The following is an 11,041-nucleotide window of genomic DNA, read 5'->3' as shown; positions in this document are numbered from 1 at the left end:
TGGCTGAGCTCAGCTAGCATTAAGTCCCGAATCCCAGCTCAGCTAAAGATATACCAGCACCCCTTGCTCATCTTGACTGAGACCAAGCTTAGCTGGCTTGAGCTGAGCCTGGTGTAAGGCCCCTCAAAAGGGGGGTTTCAGTGGTGTGGCAGGGTCCGTACCAGAGGGAAGGGGTATAGGCTGGATCCTAAGCTTGGCCATGTGATGATTTTCAATGCTTGTTTTCCATGGGCCTTCTCAGTAGTGACACCTGCCCTGTGGAACGTCCTCCCATCAGATGTCAAGGAAATAAACAACTACCTGACTTTTAGAAGACATCTGAAGGCAGCCCTGTGTAGGGAAGTTATTAACCTTTTATGTTTTATTGTATTTTTAATATTCTGTTGGGAGCCGCCCAGAGTGACTGGGGAAAACCAGCCTGATGGGTGGGGTATACATAATTTATTATTATTATTATTATTATTATTATTATTATTATTATTATCATTATCATTATCATTATGGCAGAGCAGCAGCAGGAGCCACACCTCTGAATGCAGTTTGGATTTGGATCTGGTGTAACTTTGCAATGGCTTTGTGTTACACCTTCTACTTGTGCCTAGGAATGCTCCCTTAGTCTACCAAGAAGTGTGTCCTTTGATTTGTCTTTCTGTCCTGGAGCTCCCTGTTATTCAAACTGCGTTCTCAGCCCCTTTCCTCGCTCTCTTCCTGCTCCCTCTTCAGCCTCGCTCTATCTGAGCAGGAAGTGGAGCTAAATAAATACAGTTACATAAATATACAGGTCAGCTAAATAAACCCTATAACATAAGGCAGGGGTCAGCAATTTTTTTCAGCAGGGGGCCGGTTTATCCCTCAGACCTTGTGGGGGGCCAGACTATATTTTGAAAAAAAACCTATGAACAAATTCCTATGCCCCACAAATAACCCGGAGATGCATTTTAAATAAAAGGACACATTCTACTCATATAAAAACACCAGACAGGCCCCACAAATAACCCAGAGATGCATTTTAAATAAAAGGACACATTCTGCTCATATAAAAACATGCTGATTCCCGGACGTCCGCGGGCCAGATTTAGAAGGCGATTGGGCCGCATCCGGCCCCCGGGCCTTAGTTTGGGGACCCCTGACATAAGGACTTCTGCTGATGGGCAGAAGCTGAGGCAGTCAATCTGTCTCTGGACTGAGCTGGAGGCTCACACAACTGAGTGCTTCTCCGCAAGAAAATAAGAATAACTCCTGAATATAGAAAGGTAGCTTGCTGGAGATAAGTAATCCTGACCCAGCAGGTTCTTCTTATATTCTTATGGCCTGCAAGGAAATATGGGTTGGGGGGAATTCGACTCATTTTGCATTTACTGTATACATAAACCTGTTTGATTTCAGAAGTAATATGCAAATTATTATTATTATTATTTATTTATACCCTGCCCATCTGGCTGGGTTTCCCCCGCCACTCTGGGCGGCTTTCAACAAATACCAAAATACATTAAAATATCACAGATTAAAAACTTCCCTAAACAGGGCTGCCTTTAGGTGTTTTCTAAATGTCAGGTAATTGTTTATATCCTTGACCTCCGATGGAAGGGCGTTCCACAGGGCGGGCGCCACTACCGAGAAGGCCCTCTGCCTGGTTCCCTGTAGCTTTGCTTCTTGCAGTGAGGGAACCACCAGAAGGCCCTCAGCGCTGCATCTCAGTGTCTGGGCTGAACAATGGGGGTGGAGACGCTCCTTCAGGTATATAGGACCAAGGCCATTTAGGGCTTTAAAGGTCAGCACCAACACTTTGAATTGTGCTCGGAAACGCAAACTGAGACTCAGACATCCTTCAAAATCCATATCTTCTCTGAATCTTTCAATGCTATTCTCCAGCACAAGAATTTCTTTAAAAATGCATATTCTAGGGAGGAAATGCTTGAAACCATGCACGTTGGTGAAAATATCACACAGAAGTGTATTATCAGGGGAGAGCCATTTTGCAAAAGTATGGCTATTAGGCAAAATTGCATACAAATATATGTATGTCAGGTGACATTTGAACTGAAATCCTGCTCAATTTTAATGACTTTTTAAAAATAAAGTCAAAAATTAATGTGGAAATGTGGAGACTTGTATGCAATCCTGGAAAAAATAAAATGGACATATATTCCTATCCCTCCCCGTGAGTCCCAAAAGGCTGGAACTTGAACTTTAGGAACTGGAGAGATTTTTTGGTACTTCTGAGTTTGAAAAGAAATTAAAAACCTGGACTCCTGCAGAAGGTTTAGTTCCCTTTACAATTTTTAAATCAGAGTACTACTGACAATATGCGTAGTGCTCCCTCTGAAAAAGCTTTTAAAAACAACAACACCCAAATGAAATCAAACAATAATGGAGAATAAATACCGTGAAAAAACATAATGACTCTCATTTGGCTATGTGTAGTTTAGAAGCATAGCCACCACCTTTGTGCCTAAGAGAATCCAGTTCTGGAGATGTATTTGAATAGTGTTATAAGAATTTTAAGGTCTTAGATATGTAATAAATGTTCATAAATGTACCAAGCAAACCGTACATAAATATATAAACCACATGTGTGAAGCAGCTCACAGGAAGACAGTCCTGAAACCATTTTGACTCCCAAGCTGACCAAGTGTTTCTCTGCAAGGAGGGAGGAAATGAAAAAAACCTTCCCATTGTCTCAGGAATTAAGTAATTACCATCTCAAAGGAATGGCCAGACTACCAGGAAAGGCAATCAGATAAGGCATTATCCGATAACCTGGCAGACAGGAAAAAACCAACAACAACTATTCAAATTTCTGTTGTAAACAAAATCTGCCCTTGTTCCCTTATGGAGTACACAAGAGCCCTTATAGAGTCCTTTGTAGCTTCTCCATCCATAGGAGAAAATAACAGAGGCCAACCAGAGAATATTGAGAAGCAAAGCAGCTAGTAAGCCTGATCTTTATTTGAGCTGTTGCAACAGGGTGCTCCCCTCACACTCAGGAGAAAGGAGGAGGACCCAGAACAAAGGTGTGCCTGCCCTTATTTAGACATTTTGAAATTCCCTGCCCTGGAGCTCAAGACCACCCCTCCATAAATCATACATACATCACTGAAAAGGCGGTCTACAACAGAAATTTAAATGTTGTTGTTTCTCCTGCCTGCCAGGTTATCTGATAATGCCTTATGTGATTGCCTTTCCTGGTAGTCTTATAACAATTGCAGAACATGTGGCTACATGCAAATCAGGACCAAGATTACGAAAACACAAAGAGCAGCTATGCTGTCGGCAGTACACTGTAAAACATTTCTCACATCTCCCCTGAAGTTCCTGCCTTTTCCTGCTCAGATAAAGGAGGTAGGGAAGATAATGGCTTCCGTTGAACCAAAACTAATCTATCCCATACACTGTAGTATAGATAATATACAAACTTGCAACACGTGATAATACTTTACATTTTGGGGGGCTGCGTTGGGGGACAGGTGGCCCACTTGGCTGTTTCTGGATGCTGAATGCTGTTAGAAGTTGACAGGTAAAACATGCAAAACAGCCAAACAAACCGTATGCAGACATCAGTGAAAATGAGAAACAAAAATGCAATATATTAGGAAAACTCTTTTATGACAGAATCAATTTTTTGTCTCTATCACAAAATTGTGTCTCTTAGAGAAATTACCACATGAGCCTTTATGAAAAATGAATGTGATCTGGAAATCAGAGGTGGATTTAAGGGCGTGCAACAGGTCAGGTCTCACTTGGGGGGTACTGCAAGGGGAGCCACAACAAAGATGTAGAATGGAAGGTGAGAGGCAAGTGGGGGCAAATTTTGTCATTGTACAGGGTGCATTGTACAGGGTGCATTTCCTCTACTATGGAAATGTAGAGGACTGAAGATTGGGGAAAGATGAAACTGAGAGAAACCAAATTGATGGATTTGCTTGTGCCTCTGTACATCTCTTGCTTGGTCAACTTCTTTCCCAGTGGATTTATAGCTTTGCATATAGATGTTGTGATATGGAGAGAACAAATGTCGAGGCCCATTATTCTGCTGTTTCCTTATTAGAGTTATGCAAACATTTCCCCTCTGGGGGAATAATGGAACTCTTTTGCTAACCTGCAAGCAATTCCCTATTTTAGTTGATTCCTGATGCAAATAAACTCTGAATAATATATAATATTAGATATCAGGGAGGCCTGCTATCTTTTCCTTGCAGGCAGAAGGAGCTGGAGGCCATCAGTGGAGGAGATGAGCTGCCCACCTCGCCCTGGTCCAGAGTGGCCTTCATTCGCTACTTCCAGTTAAGCCAGTGTTTCCCCATCTCTGGCCAGCAGAGAGAAACCTGCACCATCCCTGTGTGAGTGACTGGCCAAGGGAGTTGGGGCTTTATTGCTTCCTGGGCTGACTCAAGCTGAGGCGAACTGCCGGTGGTGAGCACAATGGGTGAGAAGAAAAGGGCATGCACAATCGCAAGAGTCACCTTCTCAAATATTTGGAGGCTATTCTTATTTTTATTCTTATTTTATTAGTTATTGAATTTATATACTGCCCTATACCCAGAGGTCAGGGCAGTTCAATGATTAAAATCTGGTATTGGTATTGGTTGTGCTTGTTCGCTTTGTTTCTTCTTTCTTCTCCTACGGTGATGGTTTTAGCTTAATTATAAATTTGCAGTCAGGTTACTTAATATTGTTGAATTTCCAAGAAGGAGGGAAAGATGTGTCTAGGACAGGACAAGCCGAGGGAGTTTGCAGTGGTTTATTTCTCCTCCTTTCCAAATCAGTTTGCAATTTTTAATTTAAAAGTTCCCATTAAAATTCTGGCTATTTTTTACTACTACTGTATATGCATTTATATGCACATTCTCCAGTAATCTATGGCTATTGTACTCATTCCTTGGTTGAGGAAATGCACTGCAAAATTCAGAGATGTGCAAATTTTGGAGGATGGCTTCATTTCAGTTCACCATTCCATGAGATCTCCATCAAATATATCGTCCTGATGTGGCCCTCTAGATGCTGCATTTGCTATTTTATTCATTGCATTTTTATATCCCACCTTTCCTTCCAAGGAACACCATTGGTGAGCATGGTTCTCCCCATTCTTATTTAATCCCCACAACAACTCTGTGAGGTAGGTTACCCTGAGAGGCAGCAGCTGGCCGAACTCCACCCAGTGAGAGATTCATGGTAGACAGGGCCGTCTTAAGCGGGTCGTGCGCCCTGGCGCCGTGGTGCGTGGATCGCTCTGGCGCCTCCGCCCCACCCCGTTTCTTCCCGCTGCTGGTGGGCGGGCGCAGCACACAGCATGGTTTCCATGCGGCTTTGCCGTGCAGCGCCCCCTGCCAACCCGGCGCCCCGCGCCACCCAGCCTACCCCTAGAGCCGGCCCTGATGGTTGAGTGGGGAGCTCCCGTTGCTTGGTCCCAGCTCCTGCCAACCTAGCAGTTCGAAAGCACGTCAAAATGCAAGTAGATAAATAGGAACCGCTACAGCGGGAAGGTAAACGGCGTTTCCGTGTGCTGCTCTGGTTCGCCAGAAGCGGCTTTGTCATGCTGGCCACATGACCTGGAAGCTATACGCCGGCTCCCTCGGCCAATAATGCGAGATGAGCGCGCAACCCCAGAGTCGGTCACGACTGGACCTAATGGTCAGGGGTCCCCTCCTACACTCTACACCACACTGGCTGGACTATAGTTCCCACTAGTCCCAGCCAGCAGGGTTAATGGTCAAGGGTGATGGGAATTGTGTAGTTCAATGTTACATCTGGGGGGCCACAGGTTCTCCAGCCCTGGTTGAGGGTGAGATGAATTGGGGTTTCATGGAGCAGTATCCACGCATAGCTAAAGCAAATCCTTTATTTATTTTTCAGGTACTGAAAGGATGTCGTTATACAACGCCATGGTTCTTGCTGTCTACATCTTTGCCTTCCTGGCTGGCCTCCCTGCCAACCTCCTGGCCTTCTACACATTCCAAGCCAAGGTGCGCCAGAAGGCAACCCCCATAGAAATCCTCTTGTTCAACTTGACTGTGTCTGATGTCATCCTTCTCCTCTTTCTGCCCTTCAAGATGGTGGAGGCCGCTTCGGACATGACGTGGCAACTCCCCATGTTCCTTTGCCCTCTCACCAACTTCTGTTACTACAGCAGCATCTACATCAGCACCCTCTTCCTCATGGCGATCAGTGTGGAGCGCTACCTGGGCGTTGCCTATCCTATCAGGTACAAGTTGAACCGGAGGCCAATGTATGCAGTGTTTGCCAGCATCTTGTTCTGGTTCCTCGCCTGCTCCCACTGCAGCATCATCTACATTGTGGAAGTCGCGTTGCCAGGCCATAATGAGACCAACTCCAACTCTGCCAACGCCTCCAAATGTTATGAGAATTTCTCCCCCAACCAGCTCCACATCCTCCTCCCTGTCCGCCTGGAGATCTGCATCACCCACTTCTTCCTCCCTTTCCTCATCACCCTTTTCTGCTATGTCAACTTAGTCCGCATCCTAGCCTCCTTGCCTAACATCCATGCCCGCAGGAAGCAACGGGCTGTGGGGCTCGCTGTGGCCACTTTGCTCAACTTTGCCGTCTGCTTTGCTCCCTACAACATCTCCCACATTGTGGGCTTCATCCAGAATGAGAGCCCTTCCTGGAGGGTTTATGCTTTGCTCCTTAGCACCCTCAACGCTTCCATGGACCCAGCAATCTTCTGCTTCTCCTCCACTTCCATCCAACAAAACTTTGCCAAATGTTTTTCCGGTCTGGGATGCAAATTCCATGCCACCATGCCATGGTGTTATCAGTTATGTGGGTTCTGCTGTGACATCAAGATGGACAACAGTGGGGTTGATAAATCTTCTATTTCTAACCTGGGGCAGCTGCCTTCTGAAAGGATTGTGAGAGGCAGTTAGCCTGCTTTGACTTTGGGACTTGGAATGAAAGAGGATGTCCGTGTGGAGAAATGAAGGACCTTCTTTCCTGAGCCTCTCAGCAGACTTTTGCAAATTCCACAGAGTTTCAGCCTCTAATACATCTGGAAGATATTGCCAATAACGCAAGATGAACACCGCAACCCCAGAGTCGGTCACGACTGGACCTAATAGTCAGGGGTCCCTTTATCTTTACCTTTATGACTGGCCACACCCATCTTTGCCACACCTGCCACTGGCACAAAGCCTCCAGAGGGCCACACCCAACAGGAAATGTGGCCCTCAGACTGAGAAAAGTGCCCATCTCTCAACTGTGAGCTAGTCTATTTGCTGCAAAAGCAACATTGGCCCCCATTTCACAATTGACATCTTGTGCTTTGGCCTTCATCTGCTTCTGCTGGTTGTGGTACTGAAGTTATGCACAGGCCTTCTCAAGATCTGAGTTCTGGACAATTAGCAAGGATGCTCAGTGCTCTCCCCCCCCTCCGTTTTTTATTTTATTTTTTCAAATAAATTTTATTTGCTTTGTACATGTTACATACATTCAGAAACAAATTAGTTGTACAAATAGTAAAAAGAGTAAACCAGATACATGTTATCTTGACCTGTGACAAATCTAACATATACCGAAGCATGAATAATAAAATACCTAAATTAAAAATAGAAAAATGTAAGTATGTTGGATAAGAAAAAAAAGAATTAAAAAGCGGGGGGGGGGGGGGATAGAGAAAAAGAACTGTTTCTTATACACATCTTTTAAGGAATACAAGCCTTCACTGATTTTCTGGCTAGATTCCCTGATTAGTACATTGACTTCCTTCGACCCCTATACGGTTCCCATAATCTCATATCTTTGGTTGTCTGTAATCAGTTTAAATTTAGTGGAGAGTTAATTTGTTTACCTCTGGAGTTTTTAATCTAGACTCAGCCAGTCATAGTTTTGGGAACCTACTTTCTTCATATAATTTGGAAAGACATCCCATTCTCTCCTAATTTTCTCACTTGGTTGGTTTCTTACTAATTCCATTAATTTCGCCAATTCAAGATATTCACGTAATTTTAATAACCATTCTTCTTTTGTAGGGATTGTGTAGCTTTTCCAGTACTTTGCGATCACAATCCTGGTGGCTGTAGTTGCAAAACAAAAGACTCTTTTGCAAAACAAAAGACTCTTTTGTTTTCCTTAGGGATGTCTGTTGTGAAGATACCTAAATGAATAACTGTTGTTGTTTTAAAAAAAGGTGTTGTTGTTTTTAAAATTAATTCTTCGTATATCATGTCCCAGAATAATTTCATTCTGGGGCATGTCTACCACATGTGGAATAAATTCTTGTCTTTATGGTTACACCTCCAGCACTTGCTGCTATTTTTTTTATTCATTTTTGCCAATTTTGATGGAGTCAGGTACCACCTATACATCATCTTTAAAAACTTTTCTTTAATCAGGTAGCAGGCTGTAAATTTGATATCACTTTCCCAAAGATTTTCCCATTTATCTAATTCTATAGTATATCTGAAGTCTTGGGCCCATTTTACCATCACATCCTTAACCTCTTCATCTTTTAAATGTCAGTTTAGTAATAACTTGTACATTTTGGACAAATTCAATTTATCATTTGAGAGCAATTCCCTATCTAGATCTGATATTTTGTTGTCAAATCCATTTGTTTTTCTGTCTTCCTCAAAAATTCTGTTTAATGGTATTGTAACCAGCCCATTTGTTTAAGTTCGTCATAATTTTTCAATTTTAATTCATTGTTTTCTTCTACTAATAAATCTTTATATGTCTGCCAGTTGGTGTCCATATTCTTCCTTTTCATAGCAACCGCCTCTATTTGTGATAACTAATACTGTGAAGGGTTTTCAGCTCCAACAACCTTTTATTTTTGTCCCAGATCTCGTATAATGCTTTCCTAATAATATGGATAAGAAATCCTTTATGTATTTTGATTTTATTGTACCCCAAATAGCCATGCCTTCCTACTCTATTATCCCACCCCTCCATATTGAGTAACTTAGCATTTTTAGGCTCATCCACTCCTTCAACCAAACGAAGCATGCAGCTTCATAATACAACTTTAGATTGCGGAGTGTGAAACCTCCTCTATCTTTTGAATCTGTTGGTAATTTAAATTTAATTCTGGGTTTGTTGCCTTGCCAAATATACCTTGCTAGGTACCTATGCCATTCTTTCAAACATTTGAGCCCATTGATAACCGGGACAGATTGAAAGAGAAACAGCATTTTTGGGAGGATGGCCATTTTAATTATTGAAATTCTTCCCCATAATGATAATTTAAGTCTACTCCAGAGTTCCAACTCTTTTTTTATTTCGCCCCAGACCCTTACATAGTTATCCTTATAGAGATTAATGTTTTTCATAGTGATCCAGATTCTTAGATACTTGGCTTTATTTGTCACTTGGTCCTGCCCTGTCTCATTTTCTAACTCTGTTTTTTCTTGTATGTCCAAATTAACCATAAGTTTTGTTTTCTCTTTATTAATTTTAAAACCACATAGAGGGCCGAATTCCTTCATTTTCACCACTGTTTCTAAAATGCACTTTAGTGGGTTTTCGGTTGTTATTATCAAATCACCTGCAAATGCCTTCACTTTGTAGGCTCTTTCCCCCAATGTTATTCCTTCTATCTCTGGATCATTTCCTATTACTGTTAAATATGTTTCTAAGACTTTTCATTTTAAAGAGAAGGGGTGACAAAGGGCAACCTTGTTTTGTTCCTTTGGAAATATTAAAAGGTTCTGATAATTCACCATTTATGATCAATTGAGCCTTTTGAGTTTTATATATTGCTTGGATCCCACTACAATTTTTTCACCTAATTTCATTGTCTCAATAGTTTACGCATAAACTTCCAGGATACATTATCAAATGCCTTCTCAGCATCTACCAACACTAGGGCTGTCTTTTTGTCCAGCCTCATTTCAAGATATCATATAATGTCTATTACCATCCTTGTGTTGTTTTGGATCTGTCTTCCTAGGATGCTCAGTGCTTAATGGTAAGGTATGAGTGATGTTTTGCTAGCAACAGAAGTAAGCTGTTCTCCTTCGGGTGCAGACAGGGAAATGTGGGTCTCTGACTTCCTGTGCCAACTAAGAGTTTGGCAGTTGTTTATCAACAACCTGGGTTGTTATTTTCCCAACAGATTGCACAAACGGGTGCCCTCTGGCCTATTAATGCAATCACAGATTCTAAAAGCATGGCAAAACACTGCCCATTGTTATTAGGTGTATCAGGAAGAGAATTTCGCCTGTGATATTAACACAGAAGGCATTTTATTCTTTTATTAGAGAGAATTCAATACATTGACAGAGAAACTTTTGATTAGGCCTGGCTTTATGTCTGGGGGTTGTTCATTCAAAACAAGGAAAGCTTCACATGGGATTTTAACCCCTCTCTCCTCACATTTTAATAAATTGCTTATAAATTACAGGAGAAGACAGCCACCTGGTCTTCATGACTTTTAGGGAGTCTTCATTTCTCAAGAAGCATAAGTGATTGTTTGGGCAGAGAATGCTATCCACAATGCCAGGAAGTCTCCAGTTGTTGTCTTCCTCAACTTTGTATTTCATCTTCTTTACATTAAACTCTTTACATTTATTAAAACAGTGGTTAAAAAGATGTTATTAGCTATACCCATGATGTAGTGACCATAGTCTCTAGGCTTCAATCCCATATACACTGACAGGGGTTCATGCTCCATGAGATACACTGGTGAGATTTGCTGTGAATTAAGCATGGGCATGATCAATCTACACCATATCCCCTACACAATTTGACAGGTTAATTAGTGGCAAGCCTTGGGGGAGATGTGCAGTGTTTCTCTATCCGTGGGTTGCAACATGTTTTATGGGTCTATGAATAAAGCCCCTTATTTATTACTGCAGTTTTTCAACCTGCATTTTGAGTCTATTTCCTGCATCCCTTCCTGCTGCCTCTTCAGCCTTGCTGTATCTGAGCAGGATGTGGAGCTAAATAAATACAGATATATCAATATACAGGTCAGCTAAACACAACAACTTAGGAACTTAATGCTGATGGACAGAAGCCATAGTCCTTGCAAAGAGAAGATGAGGCAGTCAATCTGTCTCTGGACTGAGCTGGAGGCTCACACAAT

General features: G+C 42.3%; 1 protein-coding gene across 1 annotated transcript; it reads left to right on the top strand.

Moving 5' to 3' along the window:
• The first annotated feature begins 5,864 nt into the window (after nucleotides 1-5,864).
• On the top strand, nucleotides 5,865-7,140 carry LOC118087321 (free fatty acid receptor 2-like). The gene has a single exon (XM_060276521.1). The coding sequence runs from the start codon at nucleotides 5,865-5,867 to the stop codon at nucleotides 6,882-6,884; it is 1,020 nt and encodes a 339-aa protein (XP_060132504.1). The 3' UTR covers nucleotides 6,885-7,140.
• Nucleotides 7,141-11,041: the final 3,901 nt, after the last annotated feature.

The sequence above is a fragment of the Zootoca vivipara genome, chromosome 6, assembly GCF_963506605.1.
Source record: "Zootoca vivipara chromosome 6, rZooViv1.1, whole genome shotgun sequence".
Lineage (NCBI taxonomy): Eukaryota > Metazoa > Chordata > Lepidosauria > Squamata > Lacertidae > Zootoca > Zootoca vivipara.
The sequence above is the reverse complement of the archived record's forward strand: the minus strand, read 5'-3'. Positions and strand labels throughout refer to the sequence as shown.

What these genes read in the sequence shown, in the direction of transcription:
- LOC118087321 (XM_060276521.1), top strand. Translation starts at nt 5,865, where the DNA reads ATGTCGTTATACAACGCCATGGTTCTTGCTGTCTACATCTTTGCCTTC.